Genomic DNA, 23,710 nt, shown 5'->3' with positions numbered 1-23,710 from the left:
CGTAAAGAGTTAAGAGTTTAATCATGTCTCTGCTTTAGGCCTTTCTTCCCTAATTACTTAATACTAATGGATGACTTTTTTTAATACTCATCATTATACAGCTGAGAAAAAAAGGTTGAAATTCCTGTCTGAAAAATGACTTGGATTAAATAGACTCTCTCTCTCCCCCTCCCCCTCTCGCTCTCTCTCATACCCACATGATTTATCTCCCCCTCCCTTGACATCTCCTCGCTCACCTTCCTTGACCCCTTGCTGTATCTCTCCTCCCTCCCTCTCTCTCAACTCAATTTAATTCAAAGGGCTTTATTAGCATTGGAAACATATGTTTACATTTCCAAAGCAAATCTCTCTCTCTCTATCGCTCTGTCTCTCTATCCCTCTATCCCTCTCTCCCTCTCTTTCCCTTTTCCCTCTCATTCTGTGAATTTGAAATTCCCCGGAAATTCTGCTGGGAAAAATGGGGTCCCTGCTGAAAAGGTTTGAATATCACTGAGATGGAGGGATGTGTGTTAGTGATGCGCAGGTTGATTCATAACCCACAGTCCCCGTTGTTATATCCGTGGGGCGGACGGGTTTAGGGTCATTAAATATTTTGTGGCTGAAGGGCGGGCGGGTTGAATAAAGAGAAACAATACCTTAAAAAATCTATAAATGTATCATTCTTGTGCAATTTATATAGGCTACATTGAGGTTTTTCTTCCATTATTTTAGGTTATCTGGTATAAGTGCATAAGCCTAAGTTTTAGGGCTTAACTGTATGCACGCCAAATAGCCTACACAGACAATCGCCAAATAATGCTTTTGGCAACTGACAGAAAAGGTTAACATCAATCCACGGATGCAAAAAGGACATTGTCTAAGTTTAATTCAATAAGACAAAAGCTGCAAAAGGAGAGTTGAAAATAAAGATTTGGTCAAGTGGTAAAAGAGGATGATAACAGTGAGTGCCGGCTATGTTATGTGTGATGATTGTGAGGCGCTATACAAATTTGACAGTCACAAGACGGGCCTATGGCATGTCAAGGGAACTGTAGCCTACTGTTTAGATGGGTTAAATGGAAACTGAAATCTGGACACTGACTGTAGGTCTATAACCTCTCACATAGCCTTAATCATAACTCCTGTAGAATTAAGCATTTCCTGCAGTAAGATTATACACCAAAAGTAGGCCAAATTTGGACAGGAGTGGAGAAATATGAGAGAATGCAATGCTCAGTTAGATACCATCTGTAGAGGTTCTGTCTTCATCATAAAAGCGTCATAAAAGCTGATAAAATATGAATCGAAGCCGAACTCACGTCGAGTCGTTTTCCCAGCTTTCTTTTTCCTTACAACCGGTCAAACTGATGTCATTTGGACATTTTGCACAGAAAATTGTTCCTTTTTTTTGTTGAGTTATTGTATTTTCTCCCCAGTCTCTAAACGTCTTTGCTCCGTGAAAGTACCAATGTCAACTAGGTTGAAGCATTCATTCCATCGATCTATTACATTATTCTGTTGAACAAGGGTTTATTTAGTCTTTTAGGGCAACATATAATGACAGAAGAGAAGCTACATGTATCTAATTATAGACATGTTGACAAACAAATAGCCTACCAAAATGTCGGAAATTATAAGTGGAAACATATCTAAATCAGGTAACAACAACAAAATATAATTCTGCCATCTTTGACTGAGCTTGTAGCGCATCTTCTATTTTTGCGGGTTAGGGTTGGGTGCGGGCCTCCGATTTTTACTTTATCACATAGCCTATAGTCAGCGGTTGCGGATGGGTTATTAGCAATTGCGAGCGGGTGCGGGTGAACAAACAGCTGGCCATTGCACGACTGTGTTTGTGTGTGTGTGTGTGTGTGTGTGTGTGTGTCTGTGAGTGTGTGTTTGGATATCTGTCCATGATTGTCTGAGTGTGTAGGACTCTGACTGAGTGTCTATGTCTGTGTGGTTATATGCATCTGTATGAATGTGCATGACTGTGTTTGTTTATGTGGGTGGTAAATTGGGTCACTCTCACTGCAGTAGCTAGCTGTCTGTCTGCATACATCTCTTCTTTCGTGAGCAGCAACCCAATTAACATGACTCCAGGGGTGTAGAATGAGGATAGGGTTTCTCCCATGAGGGAAACACATAGAGTTGAGGAGGTTTTTAGTGTTGAGAAATCCCATAGTGCTCTCTAACAACTCTCATGTCACACACCATGGGCTCTCAAGTGTAAATGGAACACTACGCCTCTGAATAGCATTTAGCCTCAACACACACACACACACACACACACACACACAGTGTGTCTTTGTTTCCCTGCAGTAGACCACAGTATCGCTCCCCACCATAATGTAATGAGATTCCCTGCTTGTGTGTATCACCCTGTGTGTCTGTGAATGCGACCCAATTTGAATAATGGTTCCCACTCTCAGTGAGGTGTGCATCTACCCATCTAGCCCCCTGCCTGCCTGCCTGCACTGTGTCTATGCAGCGTGACACAGTGCAGAGTGATTGAGCTCATTCCCCTAAGGCTCCTAATAGCCCCTCTGAGGCCCCAAGCCCAGTTAAAAACAGCTTTCACTTACAGGCCCCAGCCTTAACGCACTGCTCAGGGTTACGCACTCCAAGTTCAGGACACACACACACCACATACTGTATACATACACAAAGACACACACTCACTCACTCATACACACACACAGGAGGAACCAAGTGTTTTCTACTCCGACAGATAGACAGGGAATTCATTCATAATTCATTCATATTTAAAGGCCCAGTGCAGTCAAAACTAAATGTTTCATGTGTTTTGTATCATATTGAACAACAGCTAATGAAACTAACATTGTAAAAGTGTGCAAAAATGTGATCAGTGTTATTTCCTGATAGTTGCTTGTTGACAGTACAATCTACACAGGACCTTCTAATCAGCCTGTTTGCATGGGCGGGAGTTTCGGCTTGCCTGGTGACAACAGGCGGCAGGTAGCTTAGTGGTTAAGAGCGTTGTGCCCTTGAGCAAGGCACTTAACCCTAATTGCTCCTGTAAGTCGCTCTGGATAAGAGCGTCTGCTAAATGACTAAAATGTAAATGTAACACCAGGCGGTAAATTTGTTAATAGGCCAATAACAGCTAGTTTTAAGTTGTCCCCTCCCCACTCAGACCACTCCCAGACAGTCCTATCAAAATACTTGCTTGCGATTTTTTTTGTTGTTGCTAAAAAGTAATTTTTGCCGATTTTAATGGAAAACTATTACAGTAAGGTACTTAATTGTAACCCAGAAATGATTTGATATTGATATAAAAACAGCTGTATTGGGCCTTTAAAGGATCTGTTCTGGCTTCACATTCTCCGAAAATACATAATTGATGCGGGAGGGAGGGAGGTGTGGTCCAACCCTTGACAACCCGTCTGCTATGCTTCACCACCCAGTGAGGGGTGAGAGCAGCACCCGCCATGTTTCACACACCCCACCCTCCATCTCCCCTGTCCCACTCCTCAGATTGATTGGGTTTATTTATGTTAAGGAGATTTGGCTTTTCAATGTTGAGCAATTTGTTACGTCACACCCCGGATTTTCTCTATGTTGAGCTGTTGGGTACCCACAATGTAGGCTAATTAGCAGACAGACATTGGGGGCTCTATATAGACCCGAACTCCAGATCGTTTAATCAACCTCATCACTGCTCTCTTTTACACTTTTTTTCTTTACTCCCCCTCTATCTCTCCATCCCCACTCTCCACTGCCTGTACTGCTGTATGATTTAGTCTACATTGAGACATTAATAAGACGTTAAGTTCTGTCTGTAGAGTAGCTTGTTGGTCTCCATTCTCTAATGGTCTGTAAATGCTTTATTCCTCTCATTCATCTGATCTCTCTCTGATTGTGCTGCTTGTTGCTGAGAAGATCCAGACGATTAGCAGCCCAGTGATCAAACACCCCTTGTCTCTGTCTCATCTGGATCCTCCTCGCCTCTCCTCTTGTCCTCTCCTTTCACCTGTCCCTGGCTAAATTAGAACACTCCATCAAGAGCTTTGTGATCTCTAAAATACTCAGATTATCCTGTCGGAAAGGAGGAAGACGGAGGAGGAGAGGAGGCGCGATGGGGGGATGAGGAGGAGAAGAGGCGTGATGGGGGGAATGTATTTGCTGTTTACCGTATGGTGAAGGAGGAGTTGGGGGGTGTACTGTATATACAAAATCCCCAGATTTTGTGTTAAACGCTCTACAACAAAGCTTTCTTAGTGTCCAACAAGCTTTCTCTGCCCTTAACCTTGTTCTGAACACCTCCAAAACAAAAGGTAATGTGGTTTGGTAAGAAGAATGCCCCTCTCCCCACCAGTGTGATTACTACCTCTGAGGGTTTAGAGCTTGAGGTAGTCACCTCATACAAGTACTTGGGAGTATGGCCAGACGGTACACTGTCCTTCTCTCAGCACATATCAAAGCTGCAGTCTAAGGTTAAATCTAGACTAGGTTTCCTCTATCGTAATCGCTTCTCTTTCACCCCAGCTGCCAAACTAACCCTGATTCAGATGACCATCCTACCCATGCTAGATTACGGAAACATAATACAGTGGGGAAAAAAAGTATTTAGTCAGCCACCAATTGTGCAAGTTCTCCCACTTAAAAAGATGAGAGAGGCCTGTAATTTTCAGCATAGGTACACGTCAACTATGACAGACAAAATCCAGAAAATCACATTGTAGGATTTTTTATGAATTTATTTGCATATTATGGTGGAAAATAAGTATTTGGTCACCTACAAACAAGCAAGATTTCTGGCTCTCACAGACCTGTAACTTCTTCTTTAAGAGGCTCCTCTGTCCTCCACTCGTTACCTGTATTAATGGCACCTGTTTGAACTTGTTATCAGTAGAAAAGACACCTGTACACAACCTCAAACAGTCACACTCCAAACTCCACTATGGCCAAGACCAAAGAGCTGTCAAAGGTCACCAGAAACAAAATTGTAGACCTGCACCAGGCTGGGAAGACTGAATCTGCAATAGGTAAGCAGCTTGGTTTGAAGAAATCAACTGTGGGAGCAATTATTAGGAAATGGAAGACATACTAGACCACTGATAATCTCCCTCGATCTGGGGCTCCACGCAAGATCTCACCCCGTGGGGTCAAAATGATCACAAGAACGGTGAGCAAAAATCCCAGAACCACACGGGGGGACCTAGTGAATGACCTGCAGAGAGCTGGGACCAAAGTAACAAAGCCTACCATCAGTAACACACTACGCCGCCAGGGACTCAAATCCTGCAGTGCAAGACGTGTCCCCCTGCTTAAGCCAGTACATGTCCAGGCCCGTCTGAAGTTTGCTAGAGTGCATTTGGATGATCCAGAAGAGGATTGGGAGAATGTCATATGGTCAGATGAAACCAAAATATAACTTTTTGGTAAAAACTCAACTCGTCGTGTTTGGAGGACAAAGAATGCTGAGTTGCATCCAAAGAACACCATACCTACTGTGAAGCATGGGGGTGGAAACATCATGCTTTGGGGCTGTTTTTCTGCAAAGGGACCAGGACGACTGATCCGTGTAAAGGAAAGAATGAATGGGGCCATGTATCGTGAGATTTTGAGTGAAAACCTCCTTCCATCAGCAAGGGCATTGAAGATGAAACGTGGCTGGGTCTTTCAGCATGACAATGATCCCAAACACACCACCCGGGCAACGAAGGAGTGGCTTCGTAAGAATCATTTCAAGGTCCTGGAGTGGCCTAGCCAGTCTCCAGACCTCAACCCCATAGCAAATCTTTCGAGGGTGTTGAAAGTCCGTGTTGCCCAGCGACAGCCCCAAAACATCACTGCTCTAGAGGAGATCTGCATGGAGGAATGGGCCAAAATACCAGCAACAGTGTGTGAAAACCTTGTGAAGACTTACAGAAATGTTTGACCTGTGTCGTTGCCAACAAAGGGTATATCACAAAGTATTGAGAAACTTTTGTTATTGACCAAATACTTATTTTACACCATAATTTGCAAATAAATTCATAAAAAATCCTACAATGTGATTTTCTGGATTTATTTTTCTCATTTTGTCTGTCATAGTTGACGTGTACCTATGATGAAAATTACAGGCCTCTCTCATCTTTTTAAGTGGGAGAACTTGCACAATTAGTGGTTGACTAAATACTTTTTTTCCCCACTGTATATAGATCGGCAGGTAAGGGTGCTCTCGAGCGGATAGATGGTCTTTACCATTCGGCCATCAGATTTGCCACCAATGCTCCTTATAGGACACATCACTGCACTCTATATGCACTCTATATCTCTGTATACCCGTCGCAAGACCCACTGGTTGATGCTTATTTATAAAACCCTCTTAGGCCTCACTCCCCCCTATCTGAGATACCTACTGCAGCCCTCATCCTCCACATACAACACCCGTTCTGCCAGTCACAATCTGTTAAAGGTCCTGTTAAAGCACACACATCCCTGGGTCGCTCCTCTTTTCAGTTTGCTGCAGCTAGCGACTGGAACGAGCTGCAAAAAACACTCAACTGGACAGTTTTATCTCCATCTCTTCATTCAAAGACTCAATCAGGGACACTCTAACTGACAGTTGTGGCTGCTTCGCATGATGTGTTGTTGTCTCTACCTTCTTGCCCTTTGTGCTGTTGTCTGTGCCCAGTAATGTTTGTACCATGTTTTGTGCTGCTACCATGTTGTGCTGTTGCCATGTTGTGTTGCTACCATATTGTTGTCATGTGTTGCTGCCATGCTATGTTGTTGTCTTAGGTCTCTCTTTATGTGGTGTTGTGGTGTCTCTCTTGTCGTGATGAGTGTTTTGTCCTATATTTTTATTTTTAATCCCAGCCCCCGTCCCCGCAGGAGGCCTTTTGCCTTTTGGTAGGCCATCATTGTAAATAATCATTTATTCTTAAGTGACTTGCCTAGTTAAATAAAGGTTAAATAAAATAAAATAACATGTAGGCACTATGCAATACGCACACAGGGATGTCAGAACAATGCCAATAAAGGTTGAGGGTTTTTATGTAACCTGTTTTGTTGTTGGTTAATTTTGCTTTCACCAATGTGGTTATTCGGGGACAGGAATATTATCTAGGCTAAGCCCAACCCAAGCACTGCGTTCTACCACCTCTGGTCTCTTGGCCCTCCCACCCCTACGGGAGGGCAGCTCCCGCTCAGCCCAGTCCAAGCTCTTCTCTGTCCTGGCACCTCAATGGAGGAACCAGCTTCCCCCTGAAGATAGGACAGCAGAGTCCTTGCCCATCTTCCGAAAGCACCTGAAACACTACATCTTCAAAGAGTATCTTAAATAATCCCCCTCCTCACCTCAACAACAACAAAAAAATACAGAAAACACTTTCCTGAACCAACACTTGCACTTGACACTCCCCCTCTTCCAGCTCTGACTTTGCTGATATTGAGGAAAAGTGTACTTACTATGCCTGTGATATGTGATTGTCCCACCTAGCTATCTTAAGATGAATGCACTAACTGTAAGTCTACTAAATGACTCAACTGTAAATGTAAATGCTAATCTATTGCGTAGTTTCACTACACCTTATTACACACTTCACTGACTATGTAGGTGGATCTTATGTCCTTTCTCTCTCCTGGGAATAACCTACTAAATAACTAAGTCTAGAGCCGGTGTGAATCTGGATTTTGTTTCTTTTCGTGCCGTGTTTAATCCTTCTCTCCTTTCTGCTTCTCTCTCTCTCTCTCTCTCTCTCTCTCTCTCTCTCTCTCTCTCTCTCTCTCTCTCTCTCTCTCTCTCTCTCTCTCTCTCTCTCTCTCTCTCTCTCTCTCTCTCTCTCTCTCTCTCTCTCTCTCTCTCTCTCTCTCTCTCAGGGAGCAGCCCTCTGGACAGCCCCAGAAACTTCTCCCCCAACACGGCAGCACACTTCTCCTTCGTTCCAGCACGCAGGTGAGCCAGGGTGTCAAGGGGCAGGGTTTCCGTTAGGAAAATGTGGCGCTGGACAACGTGACCGGGAAGATTAAAATGATCCGACCATTTGACAAATTTCACATTTAGGCCTCCCGAGTGGCGCAGCAGTCTAAGGCACTGCATCGCAGTGCTTGAGGCGTCACTACAGACCCGGGTTCGATCCCAGGCTGTGTCGCCGCGACCAGGAGACCCATGAGGCGGCGCACAATTGGCCCAGCGTTGTCCGGTTTAGGGGAGGATTTGGCCGGCAGGGATGTTTTTGTCCCATCGTGCTCTAGCGACTCCTTGTGGCGGGCCGGGCGCATGCACGCTGACTTTGGTCGCCAGTTGTACAATGTTTCCTCCAACAAATTGGGGAGGCTGGCTTCCGGGTTAAGCGTGCAGTGTGGCTTGGCAGGGTCGTGTTTCGGAGGACGCGTGGCTCTCGACCTTCGCCTCTCCCGAGTCTGTATGGGAGTTGCAGCGATGGGACAAGACTGTAACTACCAATTGGATATCATGAAAAAGGGTTAAAATAACAATATGGTAATTGATTATGGTAATTAATCTTGTGTAATAATGAAGCAGCCAATAAAACATTTTCAAACATTAGCCAAAATGCAATTCGCAGGAAAACAGCATTCTTAAAAGCGCACCTGATGCGGACGGTTCCATAAAATGTGACATATATGAAAATCTCAGAAATGTAGAAAGAGGGGGAATCTAAAGATGCAACAACTAGGATGGGTTGCTAATATGACTAGGATTGTGCATTTGGGCTTCTGGACAATGAAATAAAGTTGATATGAAAACCAATAGAACAGGAGAGAAATGCTGGTTTCAATGGCATATGAGGAAGTCTTTATAAAATAATTGACTCAACGTTTCTATGGTTGGATTTTGCCTAGGCTACTTTGAAGCAAGGTAAGACATGCCTAATAATATGAAGTAAAAGGTTCAGGTTTCAAACAATTAAGTACATGTTTTCAAAATGCCTACTGCCTCCAGCTCACATTACAAAATGGTGGATGAAGCGCTGATAGCCTGCCTACCGTTGCCTACGCACTTGAATTGGAGGCGCGCTTCAATTACCAGTTGAGAAATAAAAATAGTAGCTCTTTTAATTGTGGCCATCAAAACTGTATTAACACGCAATTGTGTTTAGAATTGTTGCGCAATGACTGGGCTTATAAAAGCACATAGTTCTAGCACTGTCTGCAGGTGATATTCCGCTCAAAATAGGCTCTGTATGCTGTGTGATAAATAAGATACATGATGACTAACGAAAATACACACAGTAATTCCAATACATTATGCAAATTAACCTATAGACCGATAAGCATGACAGTCAAATGTATTTCCATCGACTGGTATTTCCATCAGTTAATAAAAAGCATTATTTTGCAATGGGATTGTTTTTGCTGCCGGTCAATTCGGCCTGCAACAATTGTATTTATTGGATTATTGGCCAAAAGCCGACAATTACCAGCTAACGGAAAACCTGGTCAGGGGTTAGCTCACCGGGCTCAAAGGACTTAATATTTATGATGGTGATCGTCTTATGTCTTTATAGTTATGCTAGGAGAAGGGATTATTACCTCATTCTATCATTTGAGCCATACTGCTGATTGACAGTCACCTGCACCCAACGGCAGAGCCAGTTTCCCCAAGCCCAGCTCCAGTTCAATAGTTCACAGCAGAAACTCTGAAGAGTGGAGCCCAAATGGATGCCATTCATCCTCCAGAGTTTAGCCTTAAATTCCAATCCCTCCCATGGCTAATACTCACAGCACCTCTGTGCTCCTCTTTAAATGATAATTGAAAGTCTGGCTAATCAAGCCCATATCATCTGAATGGTTGAAGCCTGGTTGAATATCCTCTTATCTGTCACAGGCTTTGACTAGGAAGTGTAGTTACAGCACTAGAGATAGAGAGCCTGTGTGGAGTTAAGCACAACTCAAGATTAAAATTATAAATTAGGTTCATATGTCGTTCTACACGAGGGGAGAGATATGCCATGTGCTGGTATGATGGTCTTCTGTATGGAAGAAGATTACACTTCTTCTGCCCTGAACCTCAATAAATCAGGTGAGACAGAAGAATGAACCTGAAGCAACAGTGCCACCCAATGGGGAAGTGTGATAATGCAGGATGAGATCTGCAAAGAAATTGTTCTGCAGTGCTCATCACAAGAACACATGTAGCGCTAACACTATCCTCTCTCCCACACAGTCACGGGCACAGGGTTGACAGGTAACTTCTCACCTTTAACCTTTCACCTCCACCCCCTCACCTTCTCCTCTATCCCCTGTCCTCTGCCCTGAATGGAAACACCAAGCCCTTATCCACAAAGCATCTCAGAGACTGAGTGCTGATCATTTTGTTGTGTTACAAAGTGGGATTCAAATGGATTTAATATTCCTTTTTTTTATCAACGATTTACACAAAATACTGTAATGTCAAAGTGGAAGAAAAAAAATATTATAATAATAAATTAATGGAAAATAAAACACTAATATATCTTGATTAGATAAGTATTCAACTCCCTGAGTCAATACATGTTAGAATCACTTTTGGCAGCGATTACAGCTGTGGGTCTTCCTGGGTAAGTCTCTAAGAGCTTTGCCTGGATTGTCCTATATTTGCCCATTATTCTTAAAATAATTATTCAATCTCTGTCAAATTGGTTGTTGATCATTGCTAGACAGCCATTTTCAAGTCTTGCCATTGATTTTCAAGCCGATATAGGTCAAAACTGTAACTAGGCCACATTTAGGAACATTCAATGTCGTCTTGGTAAGCAACTCCAGTGTATATTTGGCCTTGTGTTTTAGGTTATTGTCCTGCTGAAAGGTGGATTTGTCTCCCAGTGTCTGTTGGAAAGCAGACTGAACCAGGTTTTCCTAAAGGATTTTGCCTGTGGTTAGCTCTATTCCATTTATTTTTATCCAAAAAAACTCCCTAGTCCTTGCCAGTGACAAGCATACTTATAACATGATACAGCCACAACCATGCTTGAAAATATGAAGAGTGGTACTCAGTGATGTGTTGTGTTGGATTTGCCCCAAACATAATGCTTTGTATTCAGGACAAAAAGTTAATTTCTTTGCCACATGTTTTTTGCAGTATTACTTTAGTGCCTTATTGCAAACAGGATGCATGTTTTGTCTGTACAGTGTATTATGTTAGTATTGTGGAGTAACTACAATGTTGTTGATCCATCCTCAGTTATCTCCCATCACAACCATTAAACTCTATAACTGTTTTAAAGTCACCATTGGCCTCGGTTTCCATCTAAAGTGTAATTAATAACTGCACCATGCTCAAAGATTTATTCAATGTATATTTTATAATTTGTCTACCCATCTACCAATAGTTACCCTTCTTTGCGAACCATTGGAAAACCTCCCTGGTCTTTGTGCTTGAAATTCACTGCTCGACTGAGAGACCTTAAAGATAATTGTATGTGTAGGGTACAGAGATGGGGTAGTCATTTAAAAATGATGTTAAATACTAGAGTGAGTCCATGCAACTTATTATGTGACTTGTTAAGCACATTTTTACTGCTGAACTTATTTAGGTTTGCCATAATAAAAGGGTTGAATACTTATTGACTCAAGACATTTCAGCTTTTCATTTTTAATGAATTTGTAAAAAATTTAAAACATAATTCCATTTGTGATGCATCAGTCCCTATAGAAGTTTGGCCATCCCAAACCTGCATGAACCTGCCCTATAACCAAGACTGTACTCCCTCCTGCAGATCATATTAATTTCCATGTTGTGTTCTTAGCAGAAGGTGTGTGTGTGTGTGTGTGTGTGTGTGTGTGTGTGTGTGTGTGTGTGTGTGTGTGTGTGTGTGTGTGTGTGTGTGTGTGTGTTTGTTGGCTTGTGTCAGTGTGTGTGTGTTTGCTTGCATGTGTTTGTGTTTGCAGACTTTGTGTCTGCAGTGTTTGAGTTCTCACAGACATCTAGCTCGGAGAAGCACCACTTTGGTACCATGGCTCCATCGAACCTTTCATAGTTAACCCAGGAACTTGTGTCTAACATTAACCCTTTCCATCCTCTCTGCTTCCCTCCCTCTTTCTCTCTATGTCTTTCTCTCTCTCTGTTTCCCTCCATTTGTCTCTCCTTCTCAGGACGGATGGCAGGCGCTGGTCTCTGGCATCACTGCCCTCCTCTGGATATGGCACCAACACTCCCAGCTCCACTGTCTCGGTGAGTGTGTGTGCGCGTCAAGGTTATTATAGTAAACAAAAACTGAAACGAAAACGAATCATAACAAAAATATTTTATAAACTGAGGGGGGGGGCTAAAGCAACTGACTGTAGACAGAAAAACCAGGAGGGAAGTCGGGGGAGCTGTATCTGCGACAGCCGAAAGTCAGACGCTCAGGTGGTTTTCCAACTGCAATTCTCAGATTTTGTGGACCCCAGGAAGAGTAGCTGCTGCTTTCACAACAGCTACTGGGGATCCTAATAAAATACCAATACCAGATCAAAATGGCAGTGTTGCCATTGTTTATCAAATGTTTTCTTTCTAATGTCAAAATAAACATGTATCTAACCCCCATATCACACACTCACAAACTGAAATCATAATTTAATATTATGTGTGTACATTGTACAATCAATTAGTGAGAGAGAGAGAGCCTCAAACATCACATTTATTTGTACACTCAGGGGCCAGTTTATTAAGTACACCACCCCGTGGCTTGCTATATAAAGTAGGCACACAGGCATCGAGGCATTCAGTTACTGTTCGATTAAACGTTTGAATGGGCAAAACGAGTGACCTAAGCGACTTTGAGCGTGGTATGATCGTCGGTGCCAGGCGCGCTGGTTCTAGTTTCTCTGAAAGGGATGGCCTCCTGGGCTTTTCACGCACAACAGTGTCTAGGGTTTACCGAGAATGGTACGGAAAAAACCCCCCAAAACATGCAGTCCTGTCCCTTGATACCAATTGAGCAACATTTCCATGCCCTGAAGAATTCAGGCTGTTCTGGAGGCAAAGGGGGGTCCGACCCGATACTAGATGGGTTTACCTAATAAACTGGCCAGTTAGTGTGTAGCCACTGTATACATAAATTGACTCAAATTGTTTCCTGTTTCAGTCATGTCTTTGGTCACGTTCGCATGGGTCAAACAAAAACAAACACCCTAATGATTGGTTGACAATAGAGCCTCCCACAATGCAGGTGATGGCTGCAGGATGAAGCTGGTGAAGAGCAACTGCAAAAGCTTGCAGTCAAAACTTCATGACGTTTGATCACGATTTTTGTAAAGTTCATGCAGTTGGCATATAGGCACAAGTCAGACAATTCTTATCCCCATTATGCATGCAACACATTCTGAAAGGTGTCGACCAACAATGTTCACCGACTTGACAAAAGTGATCCGCTTTAACGTGGCCATTGAGATGAGCACGATGCAAGATTTTGCTCTCACACAGTCACACAAAGTATTTGTGCATGTGTACGGGTGCGCTTCACGCTGCTACAACTGATAGCTACGGGACCAAAACAGCTGAGAAGTTTAACCTCTCGCTTCAACGCTACTGTTTACTTCGTGCATCTACGCCATCTTGCTGAGTCTACCTAACCTAACCTATGACCCATCACCTTATGCATTACTGCCCACAGTGGCAATAAGTGACATCCACAAAAACACATAGGCTACTCTCTGTCCCTAACACTTAAACTAAAACTAAATAATATACAAATCAAATAGAAATGTTTTGATAAATCTAGTAAAGTGGATCTGAAAACTAACTGAAAGTAAAAATCCTTAAACTACAGTGCATTCAGAAAGTATTCAGACCCCTTGACTTTTTCCACATTTTGTTACGTTACAGCGTTATTCTAAAATTTATAAAATTGTTTTTTCCCCCTCGTCAATCTACACATAAAACCCCATAATGACAAAGCAAAAACAGGGTTTTCGATTTTTTTGCAAAAACAATAAAATAAAATAAAATGAAATACCACATTTACATAAGTATTCAGACCCTTTACTCAGTATTTATTGAAGCACCTTTGGCAGCGGTTACAGCCTTGAGTCTTCTTGGGTATGACACTACAAGCTTGGCACACCTATATTTGGCGAGTTTCTCCCATTCTTCTCTGCAGATCCTCTCAAGCTCTGTCAGGTTGGCTGGGGAGCGTCGCTGCACAGCTATTTTCAGGTCTCTCCAGGGATGTTAGATCGGGTTCAAGTCCAGGCTCTGACTGGGCCACTCAAGGACATTCAGAGACTTGTCCCAAAGCCACTCCTGCGTTTTCTTGGCTGTGTGCTTAGGGTTGTTGTCCTGTTGAAAGGTGAACCTTCGCCCCAGTCTGAGGTCCTAAGCACTCTGGAGAAGGTTTTCATCAAGGATCTCTCTGTACTTTGCGCCGTTCATCTTTCCCTCGATCCTGACTAGTCTCCCAGTCCCTGCCACTGAAAAACATCCTCACAGCATGATGCTGCCACCACCATGCTTCACCATTTCAATATTGGTTTCATCAGACAAGATCATCTTATTTGTCATGGTCTGAGAGTCCTTTAGGTGCATTCTGGCAAACTCCAAGCAGGCTGTCATGTGCCTTTTACTGAGGAGTGGCTTCTGTCTGGCCACTCTACCATAAAGGCCTGATTGGTGGAGTGCTGCAGAGATGGTTGTCCTTCTGGAAGGTTCTCCCATCTCCACAGAGGAACTCTGGAGCTCTGTCAGAGTCACCGTTGGGTTCTTGGTCACCTCCCTGACCAAGGCCCTTCTCCGCCGACTGCTCAGTTTGGCTGAGCGGCCAGCTCTAGGAAGAGTCTTGGTGGTTCCAAACTTCTTCCATTTAAGAATGATGGAGGCCACTGTGTTCTTGGGGACCTTCAATGCTGCAGAAATGTTTTGGTACCCTTCCCCAGATCTGTGCCTCGACACAATCCTGCCTCGGTGCTCTACGGACAATTCCTTCGACCTCATGGCTTGGTTTTTGCTCTGACATGCACTGTCAACTGTGGGAGCTTATATAGACAGGTGTGTGCCTTTCCAAATCATGTCCAATCAATTGAATTTACCACAGGTGGACTCCAATCAAGTTGTAGAAACATCTCAATGGAAACAGGATGCACCTGAGCTCAATTTCGAGTCTCATAGCAAAGGGTCTGAATACTTATGTAAATAAGGTATTTCTGTTTTTTATTTTATACATTTTTTTATAAAAACCTGTTTTTGCTTTGTCAGTATGTTTTTTTTTGTGTGTAGATTGATGAGGACTTTTTAGAGTAAGGCTGTTACGTAACAAAATGTGGAAAAAGTAAAGGGGTCTGAATACTTTCCGAATGCACTGTATAATAACCTTGGTGTGTGTGTGTGTGCATGTGTACAGTATGTTTTTTGTGTGTGTATCCCAGAAGAACCTCACTCCCACCATTCCTAGTACAGTACATATCTTCCCTCTGGTGCAGCATCAGCCCTGCAGCAAACCCTTATATGTGACATCTAGCTAGTGTATCAGGATCTGCAAGATCCCTCCCTCCCTCCTTCCCTCCTAGCTAGTCCCCTAGAATCCACCCCTCCCTCCTTCCCTCCTAGCTAGTCCCCTAGAATCCACCCCTCCCTCCTTCCCTCCTAGCTAGTCCCCTAGAATCCACCCCTCCCTCCTTCCCTCCTAGCTAGTCCCCTAGAATCCACCCCTCTCTCCTTCCCTCCTAGCTAGTCCCCTAGAATCCACCCCTCTCTCCTTCCCTCCTAGCTAGTCCCCTAGAATCCACCCCTCCCTACTTCCCTCCTAGCTAGTCCCCTAGAATCCACCCCTCTCTCCTTCCCTCCTAGCTAGTCCCCTAGAATCCACCCCTCTCTCCTTCCCTCCTAGCTAGTCCCCTAGAATCCACCCCTCTCTCCTTCCCTCCTAGCTAGTCCCCTAGAATCCACCCCTCTCTCCTTCCCTCCTAGCTAGTCCCCTAGAATCCACCCCTCCCTCCTTCCCTCCTAGCTAGTCCCCTAGTGTGTGTGTGCTGCTGTAGCATGAGGATGCAGCTTGCTTCAAAGAGCTAACTCGTAACTTTTATTCTCGGTGGTAATCTCACTGTTAGTCTTACTTTTAGTCTCACTGTTAGTCTTACTTTTAGTCTCACTGTTAGTCTTCCTCGTGTTAATGAGAAGCCTGAGAAGGCGTTCTGCTGAGGGCTGTTGCGGTGACCGTATTACCGCCACACCGGCGGTCACGAGTCATGAAGGCAGTCAAATTCCACGTGACCGTTTAGTCACGGTAACTAAGGCTTCTCCTAGCTCTGATGCTGCTGATGGTCATTAGTAGCCTCCCAAATTTGCTAACTGCCTGGTACTCAGCACTCTATTGTCCCTCTAATCACTCTGACATCAATGCAAATCAATGTTCAAAAATCTTATCAAACACTTTGTGAGAGCCCATGAGCTCATGTTGCGCAATATTTCTATAGGCTATGCAATTGCTCAAGAAAACAGAGCGATGGCATCAGCTTTCTATAGGATCCCATCAGCTTTCTATAGGCTAGGCCTACTATATTTATTTATCATCTTTCATAATATTAAGCACATTGCTTATCTTTACAACAGGAGTATAGCCTACCTGGCTGGCATGAAAATGAACCACGGGAAAAGCGTCCTCTATTCGCTATTGAAGTGCATAGATGACATGTATTTTTTCCCCCTGCCCCTATTCCGACAGTGCATGATAAAGGTCCATTCTAAATCAAAACAAATGTCACACATATATTATTTAGTGTATGTAAAGACAAGATTAAATCAAGAATAGTCTGATGGGTGACAATATTAGCCTATCACTTTTGAATTATATATCATCTCTTGTGAATCATGCCCAGCATAAGAAACTGCCTTTTTTTTTTTGGCGACTTTTTTAAATCATAGTCACACACCTCATGTAGCCTAGCCCATAGGCCTATATGTTTTGATAAGGTTTGTATCACAACTAAAGTGGCCAAATAACTTCTTAAAATTAAGCACATTAATCCGCTTTACAGGGGGTGTAGAGCCTAACTGGCATACATAAGCAGCGTGTGAGTTTCAAGTTTGGGGAAGATAATTTTCACCATAAAAATACACCTTTATAATAAAGCATTACATGCATAATCGCATTTGCGGTCACTTTTGATAATGGTGTTTTCCCGCTAATAGAACATTCGCGCTTATAACCTACTGTCATGTGCGCATTGCTGCGCTTATAATGTGAAGAAATAGCCTAATAGTTTATCAACATTTTAAGCTAAATGTTCTGATCTGTTGCGTCAGCCACATTGCGTAAAACATTTTTTTTGATGCTAGTGGTTGTATTAATTTGGGATCTATTGCATCCCACAACTGTCCCAGACTATGTTTGGAATATTTATTTCTCGCACACAATAGAATAGGTAGACTTTTGTACTATGAGGGATAGTAGATTGACATAGGCCAGTGCTTTTGCTGTTCGTTAGGACCTACTCATTTTGTTGGCTGACGAAAAGAATATGTGGACAGTTCTTCCAATATCTGCAATATTTACCTTGGAATTGGATAAGGACTCGCGCAGTTGCATCCCCGATGTGTCTGTCTTCACTTGTAGCCGTTGAGAAAGACCCGATCAGGTGATGGAGAGCCATGCGAGTGAGAGGTGCTTAGGGGCGCGCAGCACTCAGGGCCAAGGGAACAATGGTCACTGGCCGCAAAAGGCATGGATTCTTTTAGGGTGCATTACGGCCACAAAGGGGATGCCGCAGTGAAATTCGAGACATTATCAAGTGCTTGTCAAATTGTGAATGAGAGACTGATGAAGTGTGTACAGCCTGTGCAAAAAAGAAAGCAGAGCTCATGCCTTTCAAGGGACTTTTTCCAAATCATCATTGGAGTCGCAGCCTTACAATGTATTAAAAATCTAAACATATAGCCCAATGTTTGTAGAACAACTAAAGTTACATATATAACTCTAAATGAAGCATATAGGAGTACCTGTTTCTTTGTTAACCGCTCAACACAGAATAGCCGCATGTGCGCACTTCCTCAAATCTTTTGGAGAAAATATTTTTATTTTATTCAGCTTTCTTCAATTGTATTCTTCCTACTATAAAATAATATAAAATAATTCCACTGAATTCTAAGCAAATCATGTCTGCTAAATGAACCAGTGTAGCCCACAGCCATATGGCATAGCCAGATCAGGGCCTAACATAAGGACAACTCAGAGTATGCTATTCTGTTCTTCTTCTAGAGTACATTTTCTTCATATCATGTTTCTTTAGACCTGTCTAAAATAGATAATGGATTTATTGTGAAGGTGTAGACTATATTACATGGATTTATTAGACTTTTTTAAATGTAGATGTTCCAAAGGTCTGCATCAGTGGAAGCCAGGAGATGCTAAATGTGTTTATTTTAATTAACGGTCAATTACCGTGAAACCGACGGTTATTTGTTTGATAATCACCAGCTGACGAAATTTTGTGACCGCTACCGCCCTAGTTCTGCTTCTCACCAGCTCAGAGGAGAGACGACTTGTTAAATGTTTTTCTCCTGCTCAAAGGAGCAGCATTACCTCCAAACCCCCTAATGTACTGTCAGTCATCCCAATTTGAAACTCTCCAGAGTTTGTTCATTCACAGTTTCTTTATCTCTTCTTCAAAGGCAACAGCCCAGTAGAGAGCAGAGCACACTACCATAGCCACTAGCCAGGAGTTACCATTCCCAGCTGCGATGGGCTCTTTTGCCCTTGTACTCCCTCCCTCAAGCAGTTAGCCACTACTATCTACTCAGCTCTTCTGCCCTTGTTACTCCCTCCCTCTAGCAGTTAACTGCTACTAGTTACTTGGCTCTTCTGCCCTTGTTACTCCCTCCCTCTAGCTGTTAGCCGCTACTAGCGCCCGGCTCTTCTGCCCTTGTAATCCCTCCCTCTCTGCTTCTCACAGTCATCCTGTTCATCCCAGGAGAAGCTGCACCAGTTGCCCTTCCAGCCCACGGCGGACGAGCTGCACTTCCTCACCAAGCACTTCAGCTCTGAGAGCATCACCGACGAGGAGGGACGACACTCGCCCATGCGCCCCCGCTCACGCAGCCTCAGGTAGGATATCCGCCAGAGACTCATACACCCAAACTTCAGTACACTGCCCAGTGCCCACCCAAACCCCCCTTTGCCATCCTCCTGCAGTAACTCACCTGACTGACTGTCTGTTGTTTGTCAGTAGGCTATGACTTTGGTAGACACAAAGGTATTCTACCTGTATTTGGTAGAAAAAAAGGTCAGGCCCTTCTCATTGACACATCGCTGGCAGGTGTGAGTGACTGTGACCTCTTCAGTGTGGCAGGCTGGCAGCAGCAGCCTTCGATCACCTTTCTACTGGCCTTATCACTGACACCCAGCCTACCTCAGCTTCAGCCTCCTCACTCGTTAGCCATCACACCCTGTCCCTCTTTCTCTCTTTCTCTCTGTCTTTCTGTCTGTCTGTCTGTCTGTCTGTCTGTCTGTCTGTCTGTCTGTCTGTCTGTCTGTCTGTCTGTCTCAGTCTCTCTCTCTCTCTCTTGCTTCTCTCTATTCTCCACTTCTCTTTCTCTGTCTCTCTCCACCTCGCTCTCTTTCTCACTCTCCATCTGTCTCCCTCTCTGTGTTCCTTCCTGGTCTCTCTCTGTCTTTGTCTATCAGTTTTTGGTGCCAGAATATACACTACATGACCAAAAGTATGTGGACACCTGCTCGTCGAACATCTCATTCCAAAATCATGGGCATTAAAATGGAGTTGGTCCCCCGTTTGCTGCTATAACAGCATCCACTCTTCTGGGAAGGCTTTCCAATAGATGTTGGAACATTGCTGCGGGGACTTGCTTCCATTCAGCCACAAGAGCATTAGTGAGGTCGGGCACTGATGTTTGGCGATTAGGCCTGGCTCGCAGTCAGCGTTCCAATTCATCCCAAAGGTTTTCGACAGGGTAGAGGTCAGGGCTCTGCAGGCCAGTCAAGTTCTCTTCACACCAATCTCGACAAACCATTTCTGTATGGGCCTCGCTTTGTGCACAGGGGTATTGTCATGCTGAAACAGGAAAGGGCATTCCCCAAACTGTTGCCACAAAGTTGGAAGCACAGAATCTTCTAGAATGTCATTGTATGCTGTAGTGTTAAGATTTCCCTTCACTGAAACTAAGGGGCCTAGCCCGAACCATGAAAAACAGCCCCACTTTACAGTTGGCACTATGCATTCGGGCAGGTAGCATTCTCCTGGCATCCGTCAAACCCAGATTCTTCCGTTGGACTGCCCGATGGTGAAGCGTGATTCATCACTCCAGAGAACTTGTTTCCCCTGCTCCAGAGTCCAATGGCGGCGAGCTTTACACCACTCCAGCCGACACTTGGCATTGCGCATGGTGATCTTAGGCTTTTGTGCGGTTTTTCAGCCATGGAAACCCATTTCCTGAAGCTCCTGATGAAGTTATTGTGCTGACGTTGCTTCCAGAGGCAGTTTGGAACTCGGTAGTGAGGGTTGCAACCGGGGACAGACGATTTTTACACACTACGCGCGTTAGCACTCTGCGGTCCAGTTCTGTGAGCTTCGCGTCTGAGCCGTTGTTGCTCCTAGACGTTTCTACTTCACAATAACAGCACTTACAGTTGACCGGGGCAGCTCTATCAGGGCAGAAATTTGACAAACTGACTTGTTGGAAAGGTGGCATTCTATGACGGTGCCACGTTGAAAGTCACTGAGCTCTTCAGTAAGGCCATTCTACTGCCAATGATTGTCTATGTTGATTGCATGGCTGTGTGCTCGATTTTATACACCTGTCAGCAACGGGGGTGGCTGAAATAGCCAAATCCACTAATTTGAAGGGGTGTCCACATACTTTTGAATATATAGTGTATCTATCTCAGTCAGTCAATCAGTCACTGACACTGTCTTCACTGAGTTCTGGGGTGCCAGGTCTGGTGTCATCTCAGCTGATCAGCAGTTCAGCTGTGCCACCCTGTCCTGCCCTGTCCTGGTATGACCTGCCACTGCTCCCCCCTCCCCTCTTCTTCCTCCTCCTTCTCCTCCTCCCCTGGCTCCTGTCTCTGCATCCAGTTCCCCCTCCTTTCAGAAGCTAAACATCAAACAGAAAGACTAGCTACTGAAAGGCCTTTCTGCCTTAGCAGCAGACATATCTCATCTCTACACCCCCTCTCCTCTCTTCTTGTCTCGTTCCCTTCATCTGAGTGGATGAAGAACACACTGCTTTCATCTCACTCTATCCTCATCAATGGAGAACAGAAAATGGCTCTGTTGGTATGATATGAGAGATACACTTCGCACTTAGAGAGAGAGAGAGAGATGAGGTTTGGTGTTAAGACGGCTAGATGAGACAGAGGCCTAGCCTTTCCCCTCCAACAATCTATACTGTAGGCCATATCTCTATCTGAATGTACTCTCTAGGGGCCTGCCTTCCGCTCAGGCTATAGGAATGAGATGTATAAATATCAGATGAGCTAGCGAGGTGTGAGAGAAAGGCATTACTAGCCGTTTACAAATGACTATCTCTGCTGTATGACTTTACTGTATGTCTCAGTAAGGATTAATTAGATGAGAGATGGGGAGAGATGGAGAGAGAGAGATTGGTAGGGGGAGAGAGAGAGGGAGGATGGTAGGGGAGAGTGAGAGGCTTTAGGGGGTGAAAGAGATAGTGAGAGAAGGATGGAGGGGTGAGCTTCAAAGAGGGTGATTGCTATAGAAATAAAGAGAGAGAACGGGCGAGAAAGAGTGATACAAGGCAGATGAGGTCAGGGAGAGCGTGTGAAAGAGCGAGCGAGGGAAAGCTAGGGATACAACGATTCACCGATACGCATCGGTCCCTGACTCAAATGTTTAAGATACAAGTGCATCGGGCTGCAGACCCCAAACCGATCCAAATGTAGTATGCATCGGTCCAGTCACGATTTTAGCATGTCAATCTTGGTGGGGCAAACTCCACAAATTTTTCGGGGATGCATGCCAGCAAAGCCACCTCACAACACAACATTAAACAATACATTAATTGCACTATAATGGTGACAAACGGTGCCCACAAACTGTTAGGGCCTACATAAAGCTGTCCCAACAGCAGAGCTTTCTTTTCAGCACCATGGAGTGAATCCTTACCACTGCTACATCTGGCTATCAGCGGAGCCTTGTCTGGCAGTGAAACAGTTCATTCAGCATCATTTACTGCCTTTTAAAAAAACCTAGCTGATATGGCTGACTTGCTTAAACAAATGTGGTTTCTACTAACAATTGAGATGTACAAACTATGGCATAAGGGAATGATGAGCAGATAAGAGGCAATCCGTAATTTTGATTAAGACATTAATGAGCGAGCTAAGACGGACATAGTCAATATAACTATTTGTTCAGCACTTTTGAAATATACAGTGACAGAATTCAGAACATGGGCCGATCTTACAGTATTCTCCCAGTACACCAAGTCAGAACCGTAGGATAAATAAAGGGGGCATATAAGCAGACAATGAAAGCTCTTACAATATCCGATGATGACATTTCTCTAAAACAGGCTATAGGCTACATGTGCACCACCAAATCAGAACATTAGGCTAAGTTATGAGGGGGAAAGGGGCCAAATTATTAGGGTGAGGCACATGGGCTACTAACAGCTTACTACACAACATACACTTAGTATTATTTTCTTAGCTACAGTATACATATCTCCCTGGTATAGTACATCATTTATGCAGCCGTATACAATACATGTTTGGACTCACCTTGTTTTGCTGTGCTCACTTTAACAGGACGGTGTTGCGGCGGTCCTTCTTGTGGGCATATTTTGTCAACCCCTACACTCCGTATTTTCCACTGGCTGCCGCTCCACCACAGAAAGCACTGAGCTAGGCTGAAACACCTTTGGAGCTGCCTTACTCAAGAAAGCAAAAAAGAGACCATGTTTGAATGCGGCTTCATTAACTCTGCCCCGCCTACACTGAATGACGTGTCGCCACTGCAACGGTCAGAAAATCTATTCAAACGTTACAACTCGCCGGTTCACACTTTATCTTTACTTATATTACATCCTTTCTACCGTCCGAAAATAGCTCTAATCTTTTGTGACAACTGATTTGTCCTCTCCTTCAGTCAAACGGCATGTAGCTGTGCTACAACCCCAGGCAATATCAGTAGCCTAGTTAAACTGCGCACTGTGCCCAGCTTCGCGCCCTGACCAACGCAAGGTAGGCGGCATTCAAATGCTAAAATGGCCTGCGTGATATTAGGCTTTATTAGTTGACAACATACTGTATGTATACTGAATAAAAATATAAATACAATATGCAATAATTTCAAAGATTTTACTGTTACAGTTCATATAAAGAAATCATTCAATTGAAATAAATAAATGAGGCCCTAATTTATGGATTTCACATGACTGGGAATACAGATATGCATCTGTTGGTCACAGATACCTTAAGAAAAAGGTAGGGGCGTGGATCAGAAAATGTGTCAGTATCTGGTGTGACCACCATTTGCCTCATGCAGCGCGGCACATCTCCTTCGCATAGAATTGATCAGGCTGTTGATTGTGTCCTGTGGAATGTTGTGCCACTCCTCTTCAATAGCTGTGGGAAGTTGCTGGATATCGGCGGGAACTGGAACACGCTGTCGTACACGTCGATCCAGAGCATCCCAAACATGCTCAATGGGTGACATGTCTGGTTAGTATGCAGGCCATGGAAGAACTGGGACATTTTCAGCTTCCTGGAATTGTGTACAGATCCTTGCGAAATGGGGCAGTGCATTATCATGCTGAAATATGAGGTGATGGCGGCTGATGAATGGCATGACAATAGGCCTCAGGATCTCGTCACAGTATCTCTGTGCA

General features: G+C 44.0%; 1 protein-coding gene across 1 annotated transcript in view; it reads left to right on the top strand.

Annotated features, from left to right (window-relative positions):
* Positions 1 to 23,710, top strand: part of LOC311148626 (microtubule-associated serine/threonine-protein kinase 2-like) — a gene marked incomplete at both ends in the record, with an annotated part of 94,816 nt that overhangs the window by 42,651 nt on the left and 28,455 nt on the right. Inside the window, 3 exons of the mRNA XM_084185613.1 lie at positions 7,814 to 7,885; positions 12,025 to 12,103; positions 18,796 to 18,947. Coding sequence (XP_084041739.1) covers positions 7,814 to 7,885; positions 12,025 to 12,103; positions 18,796 to 18,947 — 303 coding nt within the window. The remainder of the gene's footprint in view (positions 1 to 7,813; positions 7,886 to 12,024; positions 12,104 to 18,795; positions 18,948 to 23,710) is intronic.

The sequence above is a fragment of the Coregonus lavaretus genome (assembly GCF_964263955.1).
Source record: "Coregonus lavaretus genome assembly, chromosome: 21".
NCBI classification, from domain to species: Eukaryota; Metazoa; Chordata; class Actinopteri; order Salmoniformes; family Salmonidae; genus Coregonus; species Coregonus lavaretus.
The sequence above is the reverse complement of the archived record's forward strand: the minus strand, read 5'-3'. Positions and strand labels throughout refer to the sequence as shown.